The 27,649-nt window shown below is 44.9% G+C and overlaps 1 protein-coding gene and 1 pseudogene across 8 annotated transcripts; both read left to right on the forward strand.

Annotated features, from left to right (window-relative positions):
* Window positions 1-32: 32 nt before the first annotated feature.
* On the forward strand, window positions 33-10,022 carry LOC148120592 (sperm motility kinase X-like). 8 transcript variants are annotated; one of them, XM_087911124.1, is made up of 9 exons: window positions 33-140; window positions 2,840-2,998; window positions 5,164-7,079; window positions 7,594-7,684; window positions 8,060-8,241; window positions 8,666-8,731; window positions 9,045-9,244; window positions 9,336-9,562; window positions 9,850-10,022. In XM_087911124.1, the coding sequence occupies exons 3-4, from the start codon at window positions 5,191-5,193 to the stop codon at window positions 7,625-7,627; spliced, it is 1,923 nt and encodes a 640-aa protein (XP_087767250.1). In that variant the 5' UTR covers window positions 33-140; window positions 2,840-2,998; window positions 5,164-5,190; the 3' UTR covers window positions 7,628-7,684; window positions 8,060-8,241; window positions 8,666-8,731; window positions 9,045-9,244; window positions 9,336-9,562; window positions 9,850-10,022. The 8 variants fall into 8 exon arrangements, with proteins under 8 accessions (XP_087767250.1, XP_087767246.1, XP_087767249.1 ...); XM_087911120.1 differs by adding an exon at window positions 3,451-3,560 and having other exon boundaries at window positions 8,060-9,244; XM_087911123.1 differs by having other exon boundaries at window positions 8,060-8,731.
* Window positions 10,023-25,783: 15,761 nt separating this feature from the next.
* Window positions 25,784-27,185, forward strand: LOC146892804 (sperm motility kinase X pseudogene; annotated as a pseudogene).
* Window positions 27,186-27,649: the final 464 nt, after the last annotated feature.

The following is a 27,649-nucleotide window of genomic DNA, read 5'->3' on the forward strand; positions in this document are numbered from 1 at the left end:
CGTTCTACTCCGCCCGGCCGCTGCGCGCCTGCTCGTAGGCTCCGCCCCTCACGGTGCCTCACGCAAAGCCCTCCGTGTGGGAAACCCAACCGCTTCCGTCCTCTGGTGGCTGCTATGCGAACCGCACCTTTGGGTCGAAGGTAGGAGGTTGGTGGATGTATGGAGGGGCTGGTTTTCCCACAGTCCTGAGGGATGTAGGACTCTTGAAGAAGTCAGATCCTGCAATTATTCATGGTCTCATCCTTTTATTTCGTTACCTTATTTACTTGTTCATTCATTTCCTTCCTGAAGCATTACCTGAGTGCTGTCTATGGCTTGATGTTCTTCCAAGGGCTGTGAATATAACAGAGCAAAACGAAGTACCTTGACTTCTTGTTGCATTTATTCTTTGAACCTAACAGTCCAAAGCTCACAACCTCTCCTTGGTTTCTTCTTACCTTAGTAGAAGTCTCCTGGCTTGCCACTTGTGTATGAAATGGCCAGTCCTCCCAATATTTTTGTTTGTTTGTTTTCTGAGACAGGGTTTCTCTGGAGCCTGTCCTGAAACTAGCTCTTTTTTTTAAGTTTTTTTTTTTGATTTATTATTTATACATACAGTACTCCATCTGCATTTATGCTGCAGGCCAGAAGAGGGCACCAGATCTCATTATAGATCTGGTATGTAAGCCCTGGTATGTTAGCCATTATGCACCACCAGTTGTGGTGGTACATGCCAGTTGGATTTGCTGACAGAGACAGAGGCAGGAGGGTCATGAGTTCAAGGTCAGCCTGGGCTACACATTTAGAAATATTTGTTGTTATCGTATGTGCTGGGCTCCTGTGTCAATACACAGGGCGGAGATGTTTCTTTGCAGGTTGGATGTCATGTGAGAATTCTGAATACTTGTGAAAAAACTCCAAGAAACAAGACAAAATTTTTGTGATCTCAGTTTCTTCAAAAACACAGAAAAAAAACATTATTCTTGGAATGTATTTTCGTGTTCCTCCTAGGTGTAGTTGGCAGGAATGGGTTCATTTTAGATTACTCGCTGCGGCTGGCGAGGGTTGTTTGTTTATATGCCTCTATGAAAAGCATGCTTCTTCCACATGTGGCTTGTCCTTGTGATGTACGCTTTACTTGGGTGACTCTTCTTAGCCCTCAGGGTGTGAACTGTCTGATGCTCTGAGTAGAGTTGGCTGTTGTACAAGACGCTCGTCCTCCTACTGACTCCATTCTTTCAAGTCCCACCAATTCAAGAGCATTAGCATTGGGGTTCTACATTGGGTGAAAGGCTTTTGTTGTTGCTGCTCATGGTTCCCCAGGAAAAGTCACTCAACAACTAAGCTGGTCTTGAACTCACGCAATACTGGAAAGCCTTGGACATTCCATCTTCTTTGTCAGCTTCTCAGGCAGCAGGAACTGAAAGGCTTGAGCCACCAGAGCCAACTTAAAGGTGTGACGACCATTCTGCCTCCCAGCCTAAATCTCTGCTTGATTGACACTATTTAACCATCAAAGTAAAGCTCTGGTCCAGGCTTAGTGCTGCTCTGTTCTCTGTTTGGGGGAAACTGTGCTCCAACTCTTCCTCTCAGTCCCACAGACATTGGTAACTTTTCCCGGGGTGTCTTGGGAAACAGAACATTTTGTTATAGGAGCACAGTGCCAGCGACAGGCTACCATACTTTCAATACCAATTCAGCTTTGAAGAGAGGAATGAAAACATTGAATGTAGATGTGTTGAGGTGTGGCAGCTCACAATGACTCAGTTTTCATCTGGAGTCCACTCTGGCTCAAAGGTCATTTGAGTTCAAGCTTTCTGCCTTGCTTGCTCCAGTATCTCTGAGGGCTGTGAGAAAGTTCTCATTAAGCCCATGGGAAAGAGCATTTTGCCATGAGGAAAGAACACACTGTCTACTAGGAAGAATACTGCTGATGCCAAACCTTAGGGCATATCCAGACAGAAGAAACTGCTTACTCAAGGACAGGAGTGGTTTGGTGGTTAGATGTCAGCTCTGCTGTGCTGTGCTTTGTTCTGCTTTTGTGTGTCAGCCGGCTCTGAAATAAACTTGCTGCCATCCAGAGTAAACTGGCAGTCCCCCAAATCTATCCTGAGTTTTCTGCCTCAATTTCTTTCAATCTCACATTTCTTTAGCCTCAGCCCCCCTTCCAGACAGCCTGACTGACTTTGTTAGAGCAGGCTGTGATTGAGGTCTGTAGCAGCCGGATGTTACCACAGTGTTTTTGTTCCTACTTTCACACACCATTGGAACATTCTCTGAGCTCGCTTTCTTATGGTGGATGTCAGAGTATATACCTAGTAAAGCATAGAGCTTTGGGGACCTTATGCTTTGGGGGCCTATGTTATCGTCATTACCATTTCTGTTGTCATTACTCTTAAAGTGAAGCTGGTCCTTGCTTTGGTTTGCATGTGAAATGTCCCCTGTAGACTCTCGTATTTGAACTTGTGGTCCCTGGTGAGTGACACTGTCTTGGGAAGTTGGGGTCTAGCTTTAGGAGGTGGGGTCTAGCTCCAGGAAGCAGTTTGTTCGCCTGGTGTTAGAGGTGGGGTGACCACCAGCACAGTGTAAGCAGCCACATGCTAACACCCTCCCTTCCTGTTCCATGCTTTCCTTGTTCCCTCAATGTGTGAGCCAAAGTAAAGCCTTCCTTATGCTGCTCCCTGTTGGGCACTCGGTAGCAGTGACTGCAGAGTAGCTAACAGTCCTTTAGGACAGGAGTGCGCCCATGCCCCCTTGGTCCATGTCTTGCTCTGATGTCACAAGGAGCCAGTGTGAGGAATGACTGACACCTATGCATATAATGCACTGCCTAGGGCTGACTTTTGTCCTTCTTACGCAGAGAGCTGTTTGGTGGTGATCTGTGGGACCTGGACATTGGTGAAAGATTTGGACTCAGTTATTGGTGAACGATTTGGACTCGGATATTGGTGAACGATTCGGACTCGGATATTGGTGAAGTTTGGGACGTGGATGCTGGTGACCTGTTGTGCTTCACGCTGTGAGTCTCCTTTCACTTTGCTCCTTGTGCTTTGCGGGTATTGGTTTTAGTTTCTTCATTTTACTTTTTGTAATTTATGTTTCTGGTTTTAGATTTTAATTTTTACATACTTTAAATTTTCTTTGTTAATTACCCTCAGTTTTTCTAAAGACTCATTTCCTTTGTCTCTTTTTTTTTACTTTGCAAAGTTTCTGTTAGTAAATATTAAGTATAAAAACTAAATAAATTCATAGTGACATTTCTATATATACACACGATGTACTTTGATAATATTTCCCTACTAATATGCTTGTCCCCCTCCTCTTTCCCCCTCACATCCCTAATCATTTTACTATCAGGCCCCCTCCCTGACCTATGATTCCAGATTTGAAAGCAAATGTCTCCGTGTGACTGGCTTGTATACACAAAAGAATGATTTCCATTTCCATGCATTTTTCCCTGAAAAATGACAGTTTCACTCTGTCCAGCTGAGCGTGTGACTGTGGCCCTTCTGTTTCTGCATGGCGCTGTTATTCAGTTGGCGTAGGTTGCAGCCCTCACGTGATGAATTTTGTGCAAAGAAGTAAGTGCTCTTACGAAGGACTGTCACATCTGTGTTCACTAAGGATGTTGGTTACACCTTTCTCTTGTTCCTGTATCCCCTGGTTTTGGTACTCTGTAGTACAGGCTCATAGGACGATTCTGAAAGTAGCCTCCCCCTTTTTATTTCATGGAATAGTCTGAGAAGTATCAGCGTCAATTCTTCTTTAAAGATCTGATAGAAATCACCGAGTTTCTCTGGTCCTGGGCCTCTTTCATGTTCATCAAGAGATTATTTTAAATTACTATTTCAATTTTGTTACTTTTTTTCTTCTTTAAATAAGTTTTTTGAAAATTTCATACAATATATTTTGATCATATTTATCCCTTCCTCCAACACTTCCCAGATCCTCCACGCTCCCCTTCCTACTGCCCATACTTGTGTCTTTTTGGTTTTGGCCATAAGTACAGTTTCTGTTGTCCGTATACTCTTGGATATACGGCCTTCTGCTGGAGAGTGATCTGTCCACCTTAACAGATGTTAAGTACAGTTTCTGTTGTCCGTATACTCTTGGATATACGGCCTTCTGCTGGAGAGTGATCTGTCCACCTTAACAGATGTTAAGTACAGTTTCTGTTGTCCGTATACTCTTGGATATACGGCCTTCTGCTGGAGAGTGATCTGTCCACCTTAACAGATGTTAAGTACAGTTTCTGTTGTCCTTATACTCTTGGATATACGACCTTCTGCTGGAGAGTGATCTGTCCACCTTAACAGATGTTAAGCAGCCACAACATTAAGAGATGTTCTACCTCCCCAGGAAACTATCACTTATCAATAGCTCGTCACGAGTGTGACTTCCACTCTCCCTCCTCGTGCTGAGAGTTTTGTCTGGAGTGAGCTCACGCAGGTCACAGTGCTGTAGGGCAGATGGGAACGTGCCCTGCTTGGTCCAGAAAATGCTTCTGTGTTGTCATTCACTGTGTCTGGCTCTGACCATCTTTCAGTGTAGGTGTTTTGTAGCCTCTTTGTTGAGTTTTGGTAGCTAATGTGTGTCTAGAAGTTTGTCTAATCTAGATTTTCCCAGTTCACTGGAACTTTTTGTTGTTGTTTTTTGAGACAAGAGTTTCTCTATAGCTTTGGAGCCTGCCCTGAAACTCACTCTGTAGACCAGGCTGGCCTCGAACTCACAGAGATCCGCCACCCCCTGTCTCCCAAGTGCTGGGATTAAAGACGTTCACCACTACCGCCTGGCTCACTGGAACATTTTAAAGACATTCCCTAGTGATTGTCTGGATTTCAGTTGTATTTCTGGTAATACTACCTTATTTTATCTCTAATATTAATAACTTGAAACTTAAATATTTCTATTAGTTATTTTGGCTAAGATTGTATCTGTTATATTTGCCCCTAAAAAAATCAAGTCTTTGTTGCATTGGTCTTTGTATTATTTTGTTCCCATTTCACCCATTTCTGCTCTGAACTTGAGTGTTTCTTCTATTTCTTCTGAGTTTGGCTTGCTCCTGTTTTCCTATTACCTTAACATGTATCATTAGGCTATTTGGGACAGCCATCTTTTTTTTACTGCAGCTACAAAGGTTTCTCCTAGACCCACTTTTAATTAAGTTTTATCTTGCATCACTAGTTGGTGTTGATACTGCCATCAACAGAGATGAGGAGGTGGCAAAGAATACAAGAGCTAAAGTCCCACCCGTTTGGTGAAAAGGCCTTAACAGAGCATTATGAAATCTTGACAACACTTGGCCGTGGAGGATTCGGGGAAGTAAAACTGGCTAGCCATCTACTCACCCAGACAAGGGTAGCAATAAAAATTCTTCCAAAAGGCAGCAGGAACGCCTTCATCAAATCAGAAATTGAAATTATGAAAAACCTTGACCACCCGAACATTATTAAACTTTTGCACATAATCGACACCACAAATAACATTTACATGGTTATGGAACATGCCACGGGTGGAGAGCTAATGCACAGGATTGTGCAATTCGGCTACCTACCAGAAGAGGAGTCCCTGAGGCTATTTAAACAGTTGGTATCTGCCCTCAAATACTGTCACCAAAAAGGGATCGCCCACAGAGATTTAAAACCACAAAATATTCTGGTGGACCACAAAGGAAATATAAAACTTAGTGATTTCAGTTTAGGCACCAAACTTATCATGGGACAGAGGCTGGCAGCTTTCTGTGGGACCCTCCCTTATTGTGCCCCAGAACTGTTTGAAGGGAAAGGCTACAATGGCTTTGCAATTGACATCTGGAGTTTAGGTGTTGTGCTCTACCATATGTCCACAGGGTGCCTGCCTTTCCAGGGAAATACTTATACTGTACTGAAGCAGAAGATCATGGCAGGGAAGTATTCTCTCCAATTCAACCTGTCACCAGAGCTCTGGGACATGATCGCCAAGTTATTAACTGTAAACCCTGGACAAAGACCAAGAATAAATGACATTCAAAGCTTTCCATGGCTAAAGCATGGCAGTGAAGGTTCTTCCAGTTCCTTCAGAGAGAGCGCCGACAGCCACCCAGACCCCACTGTAATGGTCATCATGGGTGTAATGGGATATAAACGACGAGAGATAAAGGAAGCTTTACAGGAGAAGAAGTTTGATCAGGTGATGGCTACCTATTTGATACTTAGGCAACAGTCACCCTGGGAGGACAGCTTTATAAAACAACTTAAGCCCAGGCATTATGATCAATCCTTGGATCTTACAAGGCCTCCCATGATGCCAAAAGTGCCCATGAAGAGGGGGTCTAGTGTCCCTACACTTGCCACCTTCAATTTGCCCCCTCTATGTGAAAACCCTGAGACTGGCAGAAAGTATAGAAGGAGGTACAGTATGCCTCCCACCCTGAAATGCCCAGGCGAGAAGCCAGCCCCCATTTGCAGAATCTGCCTCCATGTCCTTGAGGCTCACTTCATGAGTAACTCCTGGGGGGATACAGAGAGCAGCAACACCTCAGATGGGATATGTACCCTAATGTCTTCAGTGTACGCACCACCAGAAACTCACTGTAACCAGTCATCTCTGGATGTGTCCAAAGCTGACACCAACAATTCAGTGATCAAGGTGTCCTCACGGAATGTTTTATCTCATCACACCTTTACGGAGAAAGTCCAGTGTGAAGAAAGCAACACGCCAGGTGAAAAGATGATCCCATCTCTCCCCCAAATCTCACCTCAGGAGGAGCTCAGGGAGCAGCCCCACAGTATGACTGCAGCTGGTCCAAAGAACAACATGACCTCACGGGATAGACCACCTCCATTCTCCAGCAAGGAGGCCCAGGGTGAGGGTTCCACTGAACAAGAAAAAAACCTCAGCCCATCCTCCCCAGAAACACCCCAGGGACGCATCAAGAATCAGCGACAAATTGCACCCAGAGTCCCTTTTAAAAGGCAGGTTTGGAAGAACATACAGAGTAGGATTATTAAAGGACTGAGAAGTTTATGTTGTTGTCTGCCGACCGAAAAGAGGGAGCACCTAGGCAACAATAAAATCCTGCCTGTGAGCTATATGTGCTGTGGAGGCAGCCACGGTAACAGGTAGGTGAAGAGGTTACAATGCACTTCTGCATCTAGGCCCCACCTTTTAAAATGATGTCTTTTTCTTTGAAGAAAAATATTTACTGTATTTGTGTGGAAGTTAACTTGCAGGAGTCAGTTCTGTCTTTATACCATGTGGGTCCTGGGGAATGGATTAAAGTCCCCTGGCTTGGTGTCAAGTGCCTTTACTCACTAAGCTGTTTCCTGGACTAAATATGCTTTTAAATAAAAAGATTATAAACACACCCATTTGAGGGGTTTGTCGATAATATATTATCACACAAATCCCACAGTATCCTTCCTAAAAAAGACTTGCCCTAGATGTAGGCAGATAGCAGAGGACAGTGGCCCAAGGCTGGGCAAGGATGTGGGAGAAGGGTTGGTGGAGGGAATGATGCGGACAGGCTCTCAGGAGGAATCAGACTAAGGGCCCATCACAGCCCAGAGCCAGCACAGTCAAAGGGAAGTCCTGCATGTTTCTCCTAAGAGGCCACTTTCTTGTGTCTGTTTCAAGTGCTGTTGGAGGCACTGTGCTTCCTGGAAGCTGATACCGGGGAGTGGAGAGCAGCGTGCTGAGGATGCTTGCAGGCACAAGAGAGAGCCAGGTAAGAAGTTCAGATGGCTGTGTGCCCGTGGGAAACTGGGTCCACAGCAACTGAAACTAAGGGCAAAGCATTCCTGTGTCTGCAGATGAAGACTGGAGAGGACAGGGCATGCCATGCCCTTCTCAGATCACCTGGGACGCTGAGGACAGAGAAAGGGTTCTGGGAGGCAGGTCTGAGCTCATGACCATCCTGACTGTCCCCTCTAGGTAGATTCGTAACGACAGGTGGTGCCACAGTTGTGCCAACAAAGTGAAGTGCTCCGTGGAACTCAGATATCCTGTAAACAGGGATCCACGGAGTGCTGGTGACCATCAGGAAAACAAGCCTCAGAAGACCTTCCATGCAGAGATGGTCAGCCCAGTTTCCTGTCCCCAGGGGTACCTGTCAGTCATTAGAAGAGGGAGCGCCACAGAAGCAGAGGACCCCCAGAGAGCATGACCAGTTTGTATGTGTTCAAGATGAATATTGCTGACCAGCTTGGAGCCAGAAACAGAAGAATGAGATTACAGGAAGTGTCCATCTTGTGCTCATAGGGAAGGTAGAATGTACGGAAACAGGTGAGTCCATTGGTTATGGTGCAGCTCTCAGCACCACCCTAGCTCATTAGACAGCTTGCTTCCTACACCCACCAAGATCCAGAAATCTTCACAACTCACCCTGACACTATTATTGGTGCTTGTTGCTTTGCAACCTGAGTCATGTCCTTGGATGCATTCTTCTGTACTATGTATCTGGACAGATAGGGACACAGGCACACACACACACACACACACACACACACACACCTCCCAATGTAACTCATGCACAGTTGACACTAGTGAAGTTTGCTTGAACTAGAGATGACTTCCATTCCAAACAAGGTAGTTTTCATACTTCATATGATTTCCCCTCCTGGAAGCGCCTCAAAATTCCTCTAACTCACCATGTGCCTGTCTCCATCCCAACCCCAAAGACTTACCACCCTGTTCTACTGCTTCACAGGAGCCATGTGCAGCCAGCATATGCCATGGTGCGCACGTTGCCCCAGGGCATCCGGTCGTGTGCAAGGTGAGGCCCAGCAGCTGTGTGTTGAGTGGAAGCAAGGTGAAGACTGGAATGTGTGACGGTTGAACTCAGAAGGAGTTGGTTCCAGGAATGGTCATGGATGAGAATCTGTTGGTGGGAAAACAATGGAGACCCCCTGTCTGACAGTGAGGGTGTTCATTTGGGCAACTCACAGTCTCCTGCCACATTCCCAACTTCTGGGAAGCGGTCAGATTCATACCCCTCCTTAGACCCACACTCTAGTACACCCCAAGATATTATTTTCAACAGTATCTCACACAAAGATCTAAGGTGTTTTCCTTCTGACACTCTGTAGGGACATTAACATTGCTGAAGATTTATGGTCCCAGGTCAGCAAAGACTAGTGCCTTCGCAGCCTGTGTGACCCTATGCTGGGCTACCAAAGAGACTCTTGGGAATACACTCAGAAGCCTGAGTCCAGCTTTGCCTGCATGGTCCTTGGGGCAGGAGATGCCAGTCAAACCCTAACACATTGGATGGAAGAGGGACACACAGGTGATGTTTCCTTCCGTGGGGAAGGCGTGATTGGTTCCAGGTGACGGACAACTGAACACTTGGTAATCTTACCAAAATACCTTGTTTTCAGGTCTCCTCGATGGAAGAGGGTCTTTCTGATTGAAAGAGAAGTTGGGCCCGAGCCAGAGACTTAAAAAAGATGGTCTGAGATGAAAAAGAGAAAAAAAATCTGCTGACCCAGACAGCACCCAGGCCCTTGTACTAACCCCTTGTTGTGGGGAAACAGTGTCCGAGGCAGCTCAGAGACTTTCCTCACTGAGGGCGATGCCTCTCTGTCCTGGCAGGAGTCGTGTGAGGGTGAGGTGCTGCTCAGTCCCCTGCATCTACTGTATGGAGTCCGCTGTTGTTACTGTTCCCTTGATCACCTAGGAGGGACACTGCTTCCCCATCAGACAGATGGTCAGCTACAAGGGACAGACATACAAAACACTCATGGCCGCTTTGGGGGCTTTTTATACTGGGTCCTCTTTTAGAGAGTGGCATCCCTGATTCCTGGAGAACTGAACCATGAAGGCAGCCTCTAATAAAAGGTTCTAGGTAGCAAAAGCTGAGTGACTGCTGATTTTTATGCATTGTGTGTCTAGGTGAAGAGCAGCCGCCGAGGATGTCCCCAGAGAGCTGGGCATAAGATTGCTCTGCAGAAGTGTTGCCAAGAAAGTCACAGGCACCATACAAGAAGACATTTGACACAAATAATTCTGAATAAAGAAATAATTTTCTCTTCTCTAATAAACTTTTTATATATCTAAACAATAAACTATTGTCCTGATTTTTGTCTATATAAATATTCTGATACTGGAATGAGCATGTCTTTCTTCTGAATGCACCATTTCTCCCCGTGCTGAGAGCAGCACTAATTCTCCATGAAGCACTCTTCCTCCTCCATACTGTCATCCACATCCTAGAACATCTCTCCATCCTGCTGTTATCACTAATGGAGATTTTTGCTTTAGGCTCCACATATGCAGTATTTCCCCTTTAAGGGTTATTTTCTTAGCATAACATCCTTCAAGTTGACCACAAGTCTCAGCACAGCCAGCACAGGTCATCTGGCAGGTCTGGTCTTGGTTTCATGAGGGATCCTGTACTATGCTGTATCAGTTCATCCCTTCCTGCACACTGGTTGACTGCTTAGCTTGGCTGTCAAGAATAGGTCTCTGGTACATGGGGCAGTACAGAAGTCTCTGACATCCTGTCCTTCTTCCCTCTGTGGTGTACCCAATGTTAGGATGAAAGCAAACAGGATCTCCAGGCAAAAGTTGGGAGCATAAAGGTGAGGGTGGGGAGGGGAAGGGGAGAGAGGGGAGAAGAGAGGATTGGGGAGAGCTTGGAGTGTGGTATGGTTGAGATGGAGGAAGGACTGATAAGAGAGCAGGGAAGAAGATATCTTAATTAAGGGAGACATTTTGGGGTTGGCAAGAGACTTGGCTCTAGAGGGGTTCCCAGGTGTCCACAGGGATGTCCCCAGCTAGGACCCAGGGCAGTGGAGGAGAGGGTGCCTGAACTGGCCTTGTCCCGTAGTCAGACTGATGACTATCTTGAATATCACCATAGAACCTTCGTCCGGCGACAGATGGAGATAGAGACAGAGACCCACATCGGAGCATTGGACTGAGCTCCCAAGGTCCAGTTGAAGAGCAGAAGGAGGGAGAATATGAGCAAGCAAGTCAGGACCACGAGGGGTTGGCCCACCCACTGAGATAGTGTGCCTGAGCTATTGGGAGCTCACCAAATCCAGCTGGACTGGGGCTGAAAGAGCATGAGATCAAACTGGACCCTCTGAATATGGCTGACAATTGGGGCAGACTGAGAAGCCAATGATAATGGCACTGGGATTTGTCTCTACTGCATGTACTGGCTTTTTGGGATCCTATTCTACTTGGATGCATACCTTCCTAAGCCTGGATGTAGGGCGGAGGACTTTGGACTTCCCACAGGGCAGGATACCTTCCCCTCTCTCAGGACTGGGGGAGAGGCTGTGTGGGAGAGCAGGAGAGAAGTGGGAGGAGGGGAGGAAATGGAAATTTTGATTGGTATTATTTATAAAGTAATAAAAAAATCTGCTGAAAAAATAAAAATAAAATAAAAGACAACCAAAAAAAAAGATACGACAGAATATGACTTCCTCAAGTAACCCATATTTCACTGCAAATCCTTACTTCAGCCAGAGAATCTATATTAATGAGGAGCAGCAATTCATTTCTCTGATTTATTTGTGTATTCTGATAAGAACGCCAATTTTAAAACAGTTGCAATATCTCATTTGTTTTTCGGCACATGTGAAATAACTGACTTATTAATTTTATTAGCTAAACTTTCACTAGTTGCTACCACCCAACTTAGCTTTAAAGAACTCACAGGGGAAATTTTATTAGAACCAAAATGTTGCCATCTCTATATTCTTTACAGATCACCCCTCCCCCCAAACAGCTCCTTTCCCTTAGATACAATGCTTGCAGAAAAAAAGTTAATCTAAATATTAGCCCATGGAAATTATCACAATTAAATAACGATTAAAAATAACACTGTTGGGCACTGCCCTGGGATCAGAGGAGGAAGAATGGTTCAGTCCAGTGCCACCATAGACCGAGCAGGACAAGGAGACCCACACACAAGCCTGACATAGTCTGCCCTGGACTCTGAGGAGAAAACATGGGCTGCCTAGTATCTTGGGGAGCCAGGCAAATGGGCACTAATATATGGTGTGGTATGGGAGAGAAAGAGAGAGAGAGAGAGAGAGAGAGAGAGAGAGAGAGAGAGAGAGAGAGAGAAACGGAATGGTTCATGTCCTGTGGAGTGAGCATGCATGAAGAGATGAAAGCAGTGATCAACTAGCTGAAGTGGGGGACTTGGGGGACTTGACTGTCACTCAGGGCTGTGGTGATGCCTGGCGCTGGTCTGTTGCTGGGGCCCATGTCTAGGTTCATCGCCCCGATAAAGCAGTGGTCTGTGTTGCTGCCTTTGCTCCTGATACCACCCAAGAGCAATAGGATAGGGCTGTACAGAGTTGTCCCTACCCCCTCTGACTGCAATGCTAGGGAGAAGGGGTCCTGCCCCTCACTGGCCGAAGCAGTCAGGAGAGAGGATCCTACCCACCTCACCTGAGTAACACTGGAGTTGACCCTGTGGCAGGGGCAAGGAAGAGCTGGCCCCAAGGGCACGAGGGAAGCAGGCCGTGCCTGCCATGTGGTATAGGAAAGATGCCTCCTTCAAACCTCACCACCTGCAATAGGTGGGATACCTGATCCCACCCCTCCCGCATCAACTGCAGTGCTCAGAAGAACAAGCCCTGTGCCTCGCCTGGGAAGCACGGTAGAGCCGATCCTATAAACGGGTTCGTGTGAGCCAGAACTAAGGGCATGAGAGTGGCATAGGCGGTGGCACCTCTCTCATCTGCTGTGTAGTAATGGTGGTGAGGAAAAGATGCCCACTAACTACAGCTGGTGAGGGAGCTGACCCTCCCCTTTACCAGCTGCAACGCTCAGGGTAGCCATCCTGCTCTAGACCACACAGTAGAACTGATCCTGTTGACGGGAGGCAGGGCTGAGCAGGCCCGAGAATGCTACCTGTGAGAGATCTGGCCCCACTCCTAATCTGCCATATGTCGGCATGGGTGGGGGAGAGATGTCCTCCCACCCAGCCTCTCTACGCCTGAGCGGGAGAGCTGGCCCTGAAGTCATAAATGTAGCAGAGTGGCTTCTGTCCTTCACCAGCTGCAAGGCTCCAGAGAGCGGCCCCTGAGCCTCGCCTGGGCAAGACAGTAGAGCTGTCACTGAAGATGCTGGCATGGAAGAGCCAACCCTGAGGACATGAAAGCAGAACTGGCCCCACCCTTGTTCGTTGCTGCAAGGGGCGAACTGGCCAGGGCAATGCTGGAGAGCGCACCCTGGTGGTAAGGACGGGGAGAGCTGTAGGATGACCTGCCACTACCCAGGTGGAGAACCAGGGTTATGGGTTGGGTCTCCCCAACATCTACCCCATATACTGTGATAGTCTATGGGCGTAGATTCTGATAGCACTAGAAGATACAATCTCACAGCAAACTAGTTTAATATCTGGTTTTTACATTCAGCCCCCTTTTGCGTTGTTCCCTGAGCCTTAGAAACAGTAGCTGTTTAGTTACATTCGCATCCATAAAATTCAGTGTGAGGGTGTGCATGTGCACATGTGCAGGTGCTCCTGTTCACAGAAGGAAGTCAAAAGCCAGCTATTCCCTTGAAAGCCAGCATGTGAATGATAGCGCCCAACTGGTTTCTCTCCCGCCGGGAGGATCAAGCTCCTGCAACCCAGCCTCTACCTTTGCTCCGAGCCATCTTACTGGCACCGCGTCCATACTCTTTAAAGTTCTGCAGTGCAGCAATGAGAATACTGCGCCCTCCAGTCAGCACGGGGGACACCTAGCCATGCTTTGGTATATGACTTCATAGGTACATGCCCTGCAGTCCTATGAACTGTTGGTCAGAGAGCTGAGAATTCCCCCATATGCGGATTTCACTACCTGCTTATTACATTTTTAATCCGAATGTCGAATAGGAATCTTTTCTGACTGAGGGCAGATTTGCCTTTGCTCACTGTCCCTGTCTCTTCTGCTTCTAGTCCTTTTTATTTCTCTCTAACAACCTTTGCAGAAAAATGAACATTATGAAGCAAAGTCTTATTTGAGGCAATTGAGACAATATATCTACCCATATTTCAATACCTCTTGCTAAAACAGAGAACAGCCTTTTGCCTTTAGCCTGTCTTCATGTTGCCATTCACATCCATGAGACTAACAGGATTCTAGTGTTTGGGATTTAGGGAGCTAATCCAGAACATTCTACTGCTCCTAGAAAAGTGTCAATAGTCATAACAAATGATCAAGAACTCTTGTACCCTCCTTTCTCTGTTTTCTCTCCCCTTATCTAAGGATAAAAATTTCCCTAAAGGTGATGGTTACTCCTAAAAAATGGAATCTAGGACTGCTTTGAAATAATATAAATTACAGAGAATAAAGCAGTTTATTTTGTCGTGCTGACAGGGTTTAGTGAGATATTAGTAAGAAAGCTTTTAGTACAAATATTTTCATAATTTTATAAATCTCTGCCCAACTATCCTAACCCAACTTCAACTTAACCACTGCCTCATATAAGATAGAAATGTTACAGTTTCTATTTGGGGTGTCCCCAGAAGTCCAGTATGACACATGGGAAGCAGTGGCAGGATTTTGATCGGTTTCAAAACTTTTATTTGTTTATTTAGATTTTTTGAGTTAGGATTTCATTATGTAGCTTTGGAGACTGTCCTGGAACTTGCTCTGTAGACCAGGGTGGCCTAGAACTCACAGACATCTGCCTGCCTCTGCCTCCTGAGTGCTGGGAGTAAAGGCATACACTTCCACCACCCAGCAACATTTTTATTATTTAAGAGGCTCATGTAACTTAAACTTTCCTTAAAACTCTCAAATTTTATCATCAGCAAGTAGTATGTCCATCTTTTTGTGAAATTTTATTTATCAAAAATTTCAACCTCCTCCCATTTCCCTCCCTCTACCTCCACTCCCCTCCCCCAAGTATGTCCATCTTTTGCCCCCAAAGTTATTGTAAAGCCAGAAAGTTTTTAAGGAGGAAGCGCTTTCTATGAAAGGACTGACCAGGCAACTGCAGCTTCAAGAGAGGAGCTGGCTGAGGTTACTTTGCTGCTAATTTTAGCAGGTGGCTGCTAAATTGTCAAAAAGACCCTAGGACAAGTTGGGGTTCAACATTCCATTATAAAAATCTGATGATACACTTTCGTGGAATAAGCCCGAAGGATAGACTAAATGCCTCCATATCAGTTAAAAATGACAGAGACCTATCTGTTATTCAGTCAGCCTAGGCTCCTCCATGGTGATCTCAGTGGTTTTGTTGGGGGCAGAGGTCCCAGGGCAGCAGCAGTTTTTGGCTACCAGGTTCAGAAGATCTGAGAAATTTTCCTGTGGAAACTTGGAGGAGGCAAGGCACAGTCTGCCATGGACCGCCTCTCGTGGAGACCACAGACCAAGGGAGAACAAGGGCAAAGGCTCAGGAGAATTCAGGAATCGGCGAGGAAATGACAGACAGACATGTTCAATGTGGTTGAATATGCTGTTGCAACTTTACTTCAATCAGCGCAAGGTTTATATTCTTTTACAATCAAAGAACTTGGCAAAGGCATGCATCATCAGATCATAAAATAGAAAAGAACAGCATAAAACAGTTTACAAAGAGAATCTTTGAAGATGCCTTGGCATGGGTATAAGGACTTTTGCTCCCTCACATTTTGTTAAGTAGCCTTTTTTTCTTGTTTTTAGAGAGGCCACTGTTCTTGAGTTGGGCCATCTTTATCAGCCTGTACCAGGTGGCTGGCTGGGTTGAGCTAAATGACCTTGTGCTCAGAATGTCCTGGGTGGGAGATGGGAAGGCCACTATCTTTCTGGGAAAATATTCTGCTAGGAAATTTCAAAGACATGATCTCAAACTTCTCTGAAACTCGTCTCACACCATAGATCTCAACTCTCCTCCCTTCCTGATTCTCAGACTCAGGTGTTGTTATCAGCCTAGGTCTTTTTCTGCCCACAAGAAAGGTTTCATAGGCCTCCTGTTTGCAACTGCACGTATTCCCCAGGCAGATGTCTGATGGGGACTGCTGCAACTGTTTTTCTGCAGAAGGCTTCTAAGGTTTCTCCTGATAAAAGCAACTCCTTTTGCTCTACATCATCAAGGAATTATCCTAACGGTGACCCCCAATTCCCAGAACTGGCTACTTCCTTAAAGGCTTTAATGAATGGTGGGGCAGAGCTCAAAATGTCCTCAGCAGTCTTGTTTGTATCCGCAACTTCCTGGAATAGTCTGATCTGTCGGCAAGATGCAAGAATCACAAAGAACAGAAAGACAAGGAAAAGACAGCCATATCGGCGCCAAGGGCAGCGAGGTCGAGTCAGTGCAGGTGGCAACTCAGGTGGCATCATGACCACAGCTGATTGCCAAGGGACAGCCTGGGGCACAGCTCCGTGGAGCACAGGCTCCGATCCTATGGCAACAGTCCGTCCAGTCAGCATTTCTGCTACACCGGCGTGACAGCCGTGGATGTGGCAACAGTCGGTTAGTCGACCACCAATGTTCCATTTGTCCACAGTTTGCACATTTCCCAGCAGCAGGTAAAGTGTGGGGCAATCCTCTGCCCAGGTGCCAATGTTGCCACATTTGTAGCTGGTCTTGGGTGGAGTCTGTTTGTGCCACATCATCTTTGGAGGTGGCCTCAGGGCTGCTGCCAGAAGCTGGCATTTCTGTCTTTTGGGGAGCTCTTCCCGGCTCCTCCCTTCCAGTAAACACCATATTCAGCTGCTTTCTCTGAGGGATTTGAGGGCCATTATCTAGTCTCTGACTTTGAATATTATTTTACATTAAATAAACTTTACTTGTTTTCAGTTATTTCCTTTAGGCTTAACTTTGACAACATGAACAGAATGCCAATGCTTGTCCTTGTAAAAATTACATTTGTATTTCTCATGATTACAAATATAGTTCTAAGCATATTAAAATAGTTGATCATTTTAAGGTAACAAACCAGTAGCTTGTGTGTCTTAATTATCTCTAACAGTTTATGAGTTGGTACCTTTAATACAATTAGGATTTTTTCATTGAAGATCCTTTATTATCAAAATAAACCTTAAACTATTAATGTAGTCCATGGAGAAACTGGGAACTTTATTTTTTTTTAGTTCTTTCAAAGTGTAATTTTATAAAATATCACAACTTTCTATGACTCAGTTTATCCAAACAACTAAAGCTGAACACAGCAAAGCCATAAGTGGTTAAAAACATATCTTTAATTCAGCTTCTGCCAACTTGAATAAATCCTAGAAATTTATCAAACATATATTGTTCCTTATCCAAAAAATCTTAGAGGCCTCTTGATGCCTCTTTAGTTCAAAAAAATCTAGTTTTCTAAACAAGAGTTGAATTCAAGTCTATATATACATACACACACACACACACATATATGTATAGTGTGCTGTAAAGCAAATTAAGATTACCTATACATATATCAGCTCCCCTTTTGGTTTTTTGAGACAGAGTTTCTCTGTCTAGCTCTGGATGACTTGTAACTCATTCTGTAGACCAGGCTGACCTCAAACTCACAGAGATCCAGTTGCCTCTGCCCAAGGACTGGGACTAGAGGTGTATATCACTATTGCCCAGCAGTGTGATCAGCTGTTTTGTTATAGATTTTAGGCTACCTTTTTGCTTAGGATGTTACAGATTTTTTAAAAAATCAAATAAACTTTAAAATCCTGGGATAAAGTCAAAATTTCAGCAAAAGTGTCAAAAATAGAAAAAAAAACAAGAAAAAGAGGGGGGTATTCAGCAAGTTAAACAAATGTGATTTTGCGTGGTCATTTGTAGCCTCTGTTGGGAATAGTTTACCTCTTAGCCGTCTCAAGCACGTGGTCTTTATTCCGTGGTTCTGTTTTGTTCTTCTCTGTCACAGAGTCAGGGGCAGTCTGATCCAGGACAGGGGCTTTGGAGGAAGCCTTTAAACAAACACGCTTGGGTCTAGAGTGAGCAGGCCAAATCCCATCTCCAGAGCCAGACTTTTAGTCGAGTAGACCTGCATGTGTCAGTTTTCCAATGTTGGCTCCACCCAAAGGATAGCTAAATCTCTATAAAACTGAACTCAGTGATCAGAGGGAGGGGCAAGAGCAGAAGGCAAAGAAGGCTTGGAAATAAGGGAGGTTTTGGATCATTTGTTTGTGTGGTGGCAGAAGATGTTACAATATTTGGAAATCAAGCGTGCCATTTTCTGGCCATTGACACCAATTGTCGAGTTTGTACTGAGCTCAAGACCTTTATAGCAATACATCAAGACTTTAATGAAATCTCTGAGTCCAAGGAGGAAAGAGACTTAAGGAGACAGGTAAAGGGAGTTGAACAGTTCATGGTTAGTTCAGGTTCAGAGAGAGAGAGCAGGAAGGGAGATGTCCAGGAGCAGAGCAAGGAGGAGGTAGGAAAGACTTTGGGAAGAGGCTGTAAGAGTCCCACCAGAAGGGGAATTCCAAATGTACAGAATTGGAGACACAGGGAGGGAGAAAGCTAAGTGTTTTGGTGACAGAGTCTCAACCCAAGGACATCCCCAAAGGGAAAGACGCTAGTCAGAGAGATACCTTGGATCACAGTGAAAATGTGTCCCTTTCCATGTGATGGGCACCGAGAAGGTTTTATGGAGCTTGCTTGATGCACAGGGGCAACTTTTAGAGCAGGATCCAGGGAGTCAACAAGAAAGACACACAGAGACGGAACAGGCTGCTCTAGAGTGCGTTGGAAAGGAGAGACTAGTATGTAGAGTAGATGGAGGAGAGAGAGGGCTCAAGAGGTGGACTCCAAATTTTGGAGTCAAATATAGTGGGTGGCAGGAGGCAAATGATCTGCACCCATAAAAACCAAATTGGCAGTTGGTTGGGTTAAGAAGAGCAGGGTGGGCCGTTTTCCCTTACCAGGTGTAAGAGAGGGTGCAGCAAAACCATTGAGCTAGGCAACTTTGTGGGTGGAAAGGTTTGTTTGGGGAAGCCATAGCAGCAATGGCTACCTCTCGGGAGCAGAGAGGATAGAAAAAGGGGGAAGCCTTGCTGGAGGGGTGGGGGGATAGCTGCAGGAAGGAGGTATGTGAGGCCCTGTCCTCCCTGTTCCTTGAGGCCAAAACACAGGATGCAAGTAATGTTTATGCTAACCAGCTACGCTTCCTGCTAAGTTCTGAGCTTGCTTCTGCTACAGCATGGTACAATAGCCTGAGGGGTCTATTTTACTTTAAAATGGTAATTTCTCAACCTGCCTGAAAGAAGCTCAAGCGCCAAGTCCCATCTACCCTGTCTGACACTACCATGCACCCTCGACCACCTGCCTGAGGAGAAGCTCTCACAGGCGCCAGTTTCCCCAGCCCCCTCTGGGTGGGAGGAGTTTTTCTTTACTGAGGCCAAAAGTATTTAACCCTGGATTAAGTTGAATAAATTGGGCATTCTCTTCTTGAGGATGACTCAAACTCTGTATCTGTGTGTGTGTGTCTTGTGTTTTAACCCCTAGGACAATATGGAACTCGTGGGAGGTGGGTGGTGTGGAACGGTGACCCCCACAGAGGTAGGCAAGCCAGAAAATCCTGGCAATTTAAAGGGAGGCAGATTGCAGACTAACCCTGAACTAGTATGGGGGCTTTGCTACGTGTTGAAAAAAATAAGAGAATAATAGTAATTTTAAAAGATAATACAGAGTTTGATGCCCTATTTGCCAAAAGCAGGAGAGACAAGGGAAATGATAGCTTTTTCTGGCTGACAGAAACCCATTTCACAGGTTTCTGAGGAATACTGATGGCAAACTTTTGTCCAACTACCAGTAATTCTAGTTACCTGGATCTACAACTTATAAGTTAAATAAAAGTTTACACAGTTAAAACCATAAAAGTAAACACTTGCCAAGTGACTCATAAATGCTGTTTTCACTAATATTCAGATGTAAAATTTGGACATTTCCACACACACTCTTCCTCTTTCTTCCCCTTCCTTCCTTCCTTCCTTCCTTCCTTCCTTCCTTCCTTCCTTCCTTCCTTCCTTCCTTTCTTCCTTTCTTCCTTCCTTTGAGACATGACCCATTATGTAGCTCTGGCTAGCTTGAAACTAAATATTTAGACTAGGTTGGCCCTGAACTCACATAAGATCTACCTACTTCTGCCTTCCTAGTGCTGGAGATAAAGCCACATACTGCCTGTCCTGAACAATTTTACATTTTAAAACCCTAGTCTTTACCCCAGCTAAATCAGCATTTGGTTATTGTATATATAAGATAGGCTTCTATTCTACACAATCTTTTTGTAATGCATGGTAATTTTCTCTACATTTGTAAGAAGCCTAAATTTTTATATACCTTAGATGGCTATAAAAATATTTTACATCCTAAATCTCCCAACTTGTACTCAAAAGCAAACCATGGAATTCTTTCCTTTGTAAAACATGTTTAATTGATCTAAGTGTTACTGGGGGCTGTGAGCCTGCATACTTAAGGGTGATTTTTGTTTGTGGCTGGCTCCCTTGGGTGCACCAGACAGAACCAGTCACCTGCTGCTACAAGAGTGTTTTCTTTTATTAATCTCTAAGAGCTGCGTGACTCTCGCTGGGAAGGCATATGGATTCTTTAGCGCTCCTGGCTCAAACCCACATACCCTCTCTGATAAATCTTCCTCCATGTTTCTCCCCACTGGGCCTATTATTTAGTAAGGCGTCCATATCTATTCTCATCTAGTAAATATTTCACTTTCTGTGTCTTGGGCTCCTTGATCTCAACAAGGCAACTTTTACAACTGTCATGTAATGTGGGATTTTCCTCTGTATGCTGTGATTACCATTAATGAATAAAGAAACTGCTTTGGACCTATAGCATGACAGAACTTACGAATGTAGGGAAGACAGGACTGAATGCCGGGAGAAAGGAGATAGAATCATGTAGCCAACTGAAGACAGACACTGGGAATTTTACTTGGTAAGCCACAGCCACATGGCAATACACCGATTAATGGAGATGGGTTAAATTAAGATGTAAGAGTTAAACAATAAGAAGCTAGATCTAATGGGCCAAGCAGTGATTTAAATAATACAGTTTCTATGTGATTATTCTGTGGATAAGCAGCCAGGAGCTACCAAGCAGCCTTCCTTACTACAGCCCCGTACTCAACTTACCAAAGCCCTTTCTACCTCATCCTTGAGCTACAGCTCAGTGCCCTTCAGCTAACCTGCTGGGCCCTCTGAAGTAGAGGCACATGCAATGGTAACCAGCTATGGTTTGTGGCGTATATGTGTTTCTCAAAATCCCTGTTGAGACATCATTAAGAGGTGAGGCCTCCTTGTAACTTGCTAGATACTAGGTATCACCATCAGGATGGAGTGCATTGTACTAGAAGAGGCTTTCACTTGAATTCAATCATTCCTGTGTGGCGACTCACAGCAAAACTACATGTGAAAACAGGAAAGTGGCCCATGTTCTGCTATGTATTTCCAGACACCTTGATCTTGACCCCCCAAACTCCAGAATTAGAAGACCTTTTGGAATTCCCCCTAGTACTAGAGACGCCTTGGGGTCAACAGCCTGAGTAATGACCTTCAAGGAGTCAGCATCTACACAATCTTCTGAGTCTTAGTCTCGGCCTGGTTGCACACTAGTAGTGACTGCCTGGGCTATGGGCCTGCCCAGAAGTCAGGGAGTGGTGGCCTCCTCATATACTGAGTGTGTGGGTTAGTTTTTGTCAGTTGACACAGACTGCATTACCTAGTAATAGAGAGTTGCATCCATCAGTCTGGACTGTGGGAACATCTGTGGGACACAGTCTTGATTGGTGTGTGCAACAGGAAGGATCAGCTTACTCTGGGCAATGTCTCCCCTAGGCAGATGGTCTTGAGCTGTAAACAAAGTATCTGAAGGCTACCTGGACCTCCATAGTCAGAGATGTCAAAACCAAATTACTTTGGAGTGACAAAAGGAGGAACAAAAAAGTCTGGCCACAAGGCATTTTCTAAATTAGCGATTTAGGGGGAGGGCCCAGGCCATTGTGGTTGGTGCTATGGGTGCTGCTATTTCTGGCCTGGTTGTTCTAGGTTCTATAAAAAAGCAGGCTGAGCAAGCCATGGAGAGCAAGTAAGTAAACAGCCTCCCTAAATGGCCTCTTCATCAGGTCTTGCCTCCAGATTCTTGCCCTTGGTTGAGTTTCTTTCCTGACTTCCTTCGATGAAGAACAGTAATAGTGATATAGAAAGAAGTGTGAGCCAAACAAATCCTTTTCTATCTCACTTGCTTTCTAGTCATGGTGTTTTATTGCAGCACTAGAAACCATAATTAAAACATGGGTCCATCACCCACATCCACGGGAAGGATACTTTTCTCCCTGTGGGATTCTGAACTCAGTTCTTTCTTCATCATTTAAAATGTGGCAGCCCACTGGAACCCTGGAGTTCTGGTGGGAAACATAATGGAGAAAGCTAGAGAGGTGGCTCAGCAGTTAAGAGCACTTGTCTGGTCTAGGAGAGAACCAGAGTTTGATTCCACAGCACCTATGTCTAGTGGTCCCAATAGCCTCTAACTCTAGCTCCAAGGGATCTAACGTTCTCATCTGTCCTTCCTGGGCACCTACATACATTTACACATTCTCATTCATAGACACACACACACACACACACACACACACACACACACACACACACACACACAAATAAATTAAAAGAAAGTTACAGAGCCTCTTCTTTGGAATCTTTGGTGAAGCTTTGTCCATCTCAGCCCCATTAATGTTAATAAAACACTCAGATACCATACTTTTTCTTAACTATCAATCAATAAAAGTTTAGAAAAGGTAACTGCACAACTTAGTGATATGATAAGAATTGTAAAACCCAAAATAATTACTAGAGAATAGTAGAAACAGTTTGAAAAGTCCACTACAGCATCACGCATGTCTACTACCTAACTAGTAACAACACAATGAAGTATAATCATTATCCTCATTATTATCATTATTGTCTTAAGTCCTTGCTATGGGTTGGATGTGGAACGTCAAGGACAAGCTCATGAGTTTGGCTACTAGGTTCCCACCAGGAGTTGCTCTTTTCAGGAGTTGTGGGACCCTCAGGAGGTGTGGCCCAGATATACAAACAGGGTCAATGAGGGCATAAGTGGTGTTACGTGACTTTTCCTGGGGAATCACAAACAAATTTCTACTCACCTCAGATAGGGAACCAATGACAGACCAAAGTAACAATTCTACCAAAGTCCATCATGACAAACCAATGTGTTTATTAGGTTTATTTACAAGAATCTGGGGCTAATTGCAAGCGCATTAGTGACTCATAACCAACTACAACACTGAAATGCCCACGCTTCATAGGTGGTAACTCACAAGAGCCACAAACTCGAGCTTTCTACGGGGTTTGCAAACAGCTCCACAGGTAGGAGGATCTCTCCCTCAGCAGTTGTGTCTTATATTGGTAACCTTGGGGAGGGATCTTGTGAATCCTTTAGCCTCAGGGACTTCCCCAGATTTGTGAATTGTTTATTTCTTTAGATGGTGAGCTTCCATTCTGGGAAAAACAAACAAATGGTACACAATATTCTACCCCCTCCTCTGGCTCTTACAATCTTCCCGTCCCCTCTTCCGCAATGTTCCCTGAGCCTTGGAGGGGGTGATGCACATGTGTGCCTTTGATTAAGTATTCAGTCCCTATGACACAGTAATAGTCACTCATTCTCAGGTTCTTCACCAGTGGTTATGAGGCTCCGTCACACACCATCATTTCCAAGAAAGAAGTTTCCTTCTGTGATCGACTGCAGCTGGCAGCAACAGTGGTCTATGGGGTAAGGAAGCACAAGTATTTAGAAGGCAGTTTAGGAGACAGACTTATCATGATCGTCCACTTAACCTAACAATAACAGTTGCTTCCCTATTGGGGCTGTGACTGTGCAGCCACGGGATTCTGCTTTGGCTTACAGTACCAGACACACATTCCTTCTGGTCAAGCAAGTCTTAAATTTAATCAGAAAGCTGTGGTTGTATCCATAATAGTCGTGTCAATATTTTGCCAGAAGGCAGATACTGGTGTTGTAGCATACAAGCACCTTTCAACACTATGAAGGCCAGCCAGTGAGGAGGGAACTTCCAGGTTCCTCAGCTTTCTTTCTCTATGACCTGTAACCAAAGCATATGGCGTCTTCAAGAACAGGGCCTTATCAACTAGTCCTGGCATGTACTCAGTAACAGTGCCAGAACCCTTTGTAATCTGTGCCACAGCAACTTCCCTGGTCAACAACCCATAAAGACGTAGTCTGCTCCTAGCACTAGAATTCATTCAAAATTCTATAACATCTGGGAGTGCCATTTTTGACCCATGAAAGGTACCTAAACCATTTAGCTGCTGTTTTAATAAACCATTCTTTCCTTCAGTTACCCCAAACCCAGTAGAATCATAAAGCTGGTGGGGGCATCATTGTAACCTGGTCGTCCTCATCCCGGCTCCATGTATCTGTCACTGTCAATTCTCTGTGGGTGTGCACGCCATGTTGAGTCGGGGGAGACACTGATGGTAGCTTCACCTGTTGCTTGCTTGCATAAAAGTGCATGAAATAAACCTGTGATGATATCCACGCAGATGAGGGTATATTTGCATCCCTTACTGGCAAGCTATTTGCCACTTACATATGCATGTGCCCCATCATAGCATATATATGCTGAGCCCACAACTGGGAACAGGATTCACAGGACCGGATGGTGCACAGTATCATTATGCTATTTTATATAAATTCCAGTAGCTTTAGCTATTTCTGATTCCATGTTGACTCCCTTTGTGACCAGACTTTACACAAACCCAATGAGCAGCCTCTAGTGGCATCTGAGAGCAGATGGCCTGTACTTGGGTAAGGACATCTGCTTCCTAATTCTCAGGATGTCTCCCTAGGCTGTGAGCTGACCCATGGAAAATACCAGAAGTTCTGATTCCTCTTGAGCTCTATTATATTCTTCCTCCCACATCTCTTGTCCTCACTGTGGCTAAACCAGTACTTGCCAGTTTTCATTTTCCTGTTAGGTCACCAATAAAGTGAAGCCTCTAAATACAGCTCATCTGCCAGGACAGATTGACACAGGCCATGTCTCATGAGTGACTACTAAACATACTGTTCTTAAATAGACCCACGGGCTACCCTTTCCTTCTTTGTACAGCCACACATTATATTCATTTGTATGCTACCGCTACCTGTTTCTATTGATGCTCATACCATACACATGCCAGGTATTCACAGTATGTGGGATGCCCCTTCTAATGCATTATCTGCCATAGCTGCTGATTCAGCTGATTGGAGGTGGCTCAGTGACTTGGATGGATACTGCTGCCAGGGCAACCTACAGGGTGACAGGGCTTCAAGACACCACACTATTGGAAATAAGCAAACTACCATTGTAGGGTTTGATTCTGTGTCACCATGGAAAGAGGCTTGGTCAAAAGGCTTCACTACAATTCTTAACTGGATAAGCTTGCTTATACTAAGCTTATACAGGTCTGAGATGGAGTCACTGATGGACTCCATCTGTTGTTATGCCCTTTATGCCTGGCTTCCAACCCTCTTACTAAAATTGTCAATAAATAATTTTTTACTGCAGGAATTTATAGCTATAAATATTTCTCCTAGACTCACTTTTAATTAAGTTTTATCTTGCATCACTAGTAGGTGTTGATACTACCATCAACAAAGATGAGAAGGTGACAGAGAACTCAAGACCTAAAGTCCCACCCGATTTGGTGAAAAGGTTTTAACAGAACACTATGAAATCCTAAGAACACTTGGCTAGTAAAACTGGCTAGCCATCTACTCACCTAGACAAGGCTAGCAGTAAAAATTCTTCAAAAAGGCAGCAGGAACACCTTCATCAAATCAGAAATTGAAATTATGAAAAACCTTGACCACCCGAACATTATTAAACTTTTTTTTGTTTTTTTTTTACATTATTAAACTTTTGCACATAATCGACACCACAAATAACATTTACATGGTTATGGAACATGCCACGGGTGGAGAGCTAATGCACAGGATTGTGCAATTCGGCTACCTACCAGAAGAGGAGTCCCTGAGGCTATTTAAACAGTTGGTATCTGCCCTCAAATACTGTCACCAAAAAGGGATCGCCCACAGAGATTTAAAACCACAAAATATTCTGGTGGACCACAAAGGAAATATAAAACTTAGTGATTTCAGTTTAGGCACCAAACTTATCATGGGACAGAGGCTGGCAGCTTTCTGTGGGACCCTCCCTTATTGTGCCCCAGAACTGTTTGAAGGGAAAGGCTACAATGGCTTTGCAATTGACATCTGGAGTTTAGGTGTTGTGCTCTACCATATGTCCACAGGGTGCCTGCCTTTCCAGGGAAATACTTATACTGTACTGAAGCAGAAGATCATGGCAGGGAAGTATTCTCTCCAATTCAACCTGTAGCCAGAGCTCTGGGACATGATCACCAAGTTATTAACTGTAAACCCTGGTCAAAGACCAAGAATAAATGACATTCTGAGCTTTCCATGGCTAAAGCATGGCAGTGAAGGTTCTTCCAGTTCCTTCAGAGAGAGCGCCGACAGCCACCCAGACCCCACTGTAATGGTCATCATGGGTGTAATGGGATATAAACGACGAGAGATAAAGGAAGCTTTACAGGAGAAGAAGTTTGATCAGGTGATGGCTACCTATTTGATACTTAGGCAACAGTCACCCTGGGAGGACTCGATCCTTGAATCTTACAGGGCCTCCCATGATGCCAAAAGTGCCCATGAAGAGGGGATCTAGTGTCCCTACACTTGCCACCTTCAATTTGCCCCCTCTATGTGAAAACCCTGAGAATGGCAGAAAGTATAGAAGGAGGTACAGTATGCCTCCCACCCTGAAATGCCCAGGCGAGAAGCCAGCCCCCATTTGCAGAATCTGCCTCCATGTCCTTGAGGCTCACTTCATGAGTAACTCCTGGGGGGATACAGAGAGCAGCAACACCTCAGATGGGATATGTACCCTAATGTCTTCAGTGTACACACCGCCGGAAACTCACTGTAACCAGTCATCCCTGGATGTGTCCAAAGCTGACACCAACAATTCAGTGATCAAGGTGTCCTCACGGAATGTTTTATCTCATCACACCTTTACGGAGAAAGTCCAGTGTGAGAAAATCAACACGCCAGGTGAAAAGATGATCCCATCTCTCCCCCAAATCTCACCTCAGGAGGAGCTCAGGGAGCAGCCCCACAGTATGACTGCAGCTGGTCCAAAGAACAACATGACCTCACGGGATAGACCACCTCCATTCTCCAGCAAGGAGGTTCAGGGTGAGGGTTCCACTGAGGCAACAATAAAATCCTGCCTGTGAGCTCTCTGCACTGTGGAGGCAGCCACGGTAACAGTAGGTGGAAAGGCTACAATGCATTTCTGCATCTAGACCCCCCTTTTTAATGATGTCTTTTTCTTTAAAGAAAAATATTTACCATATATGTATGGAAGTTAAGTTGTAGGAGTCAGTACTGTCTTTATACCATGTGGGTATAAAGGATTAAATAGGAATCCTTTTATAGGATGGAATGGATTAAAGTCCCCAGGCTTGATGTCAAGTGCCTTTACTCACTAAACTGTTTCCTGGACTAAATATGCTTTTAAATAAAAAGATTATAAACACACCCATTTTAGAGGTTTGTCGATAATATATTATCACACAAATCCCACAGTATCCTTCCTAAAAAACTTGCCCTAGATGTAGGCAGACAGCAGAGGACAGTGGCCCAAGGCTGGGCAAGGATGTGGGAGAAGGGTTGGTGGAGGGAATGATGCGAACAGGCT

This window comes from Myodes glareolus, chromosome 10, assembly GCF_982192425.1.
Source record: "Myodes glareolus chromosome 10, mMyoGla1.1, whole genome shotgun sequence".
In the NCBI taxonomy this organism is placed as follows: Eukaryota; Metazoa; Chordata; class Mammalia; order Rodentia; family Cricetidae; genus Myodes; species Myodes glareolus.

Coding starts and splice junctions, on each gene's coding strand:
- LOC148120592 (XM_087911120.1), top strand. CDS start 5,191: ATGAGGAGGTGGCAAAGAATACAAGAGCTAAAGTCCCACCCGTTTGGT. Junction 7,080..7,593: donor GGAGGCAGCCACGGTAACAG/GTAGGTGAAGAG, acceptor GTCTGTTTCAAG/TGCTGTTGGAGGCACTGTGC.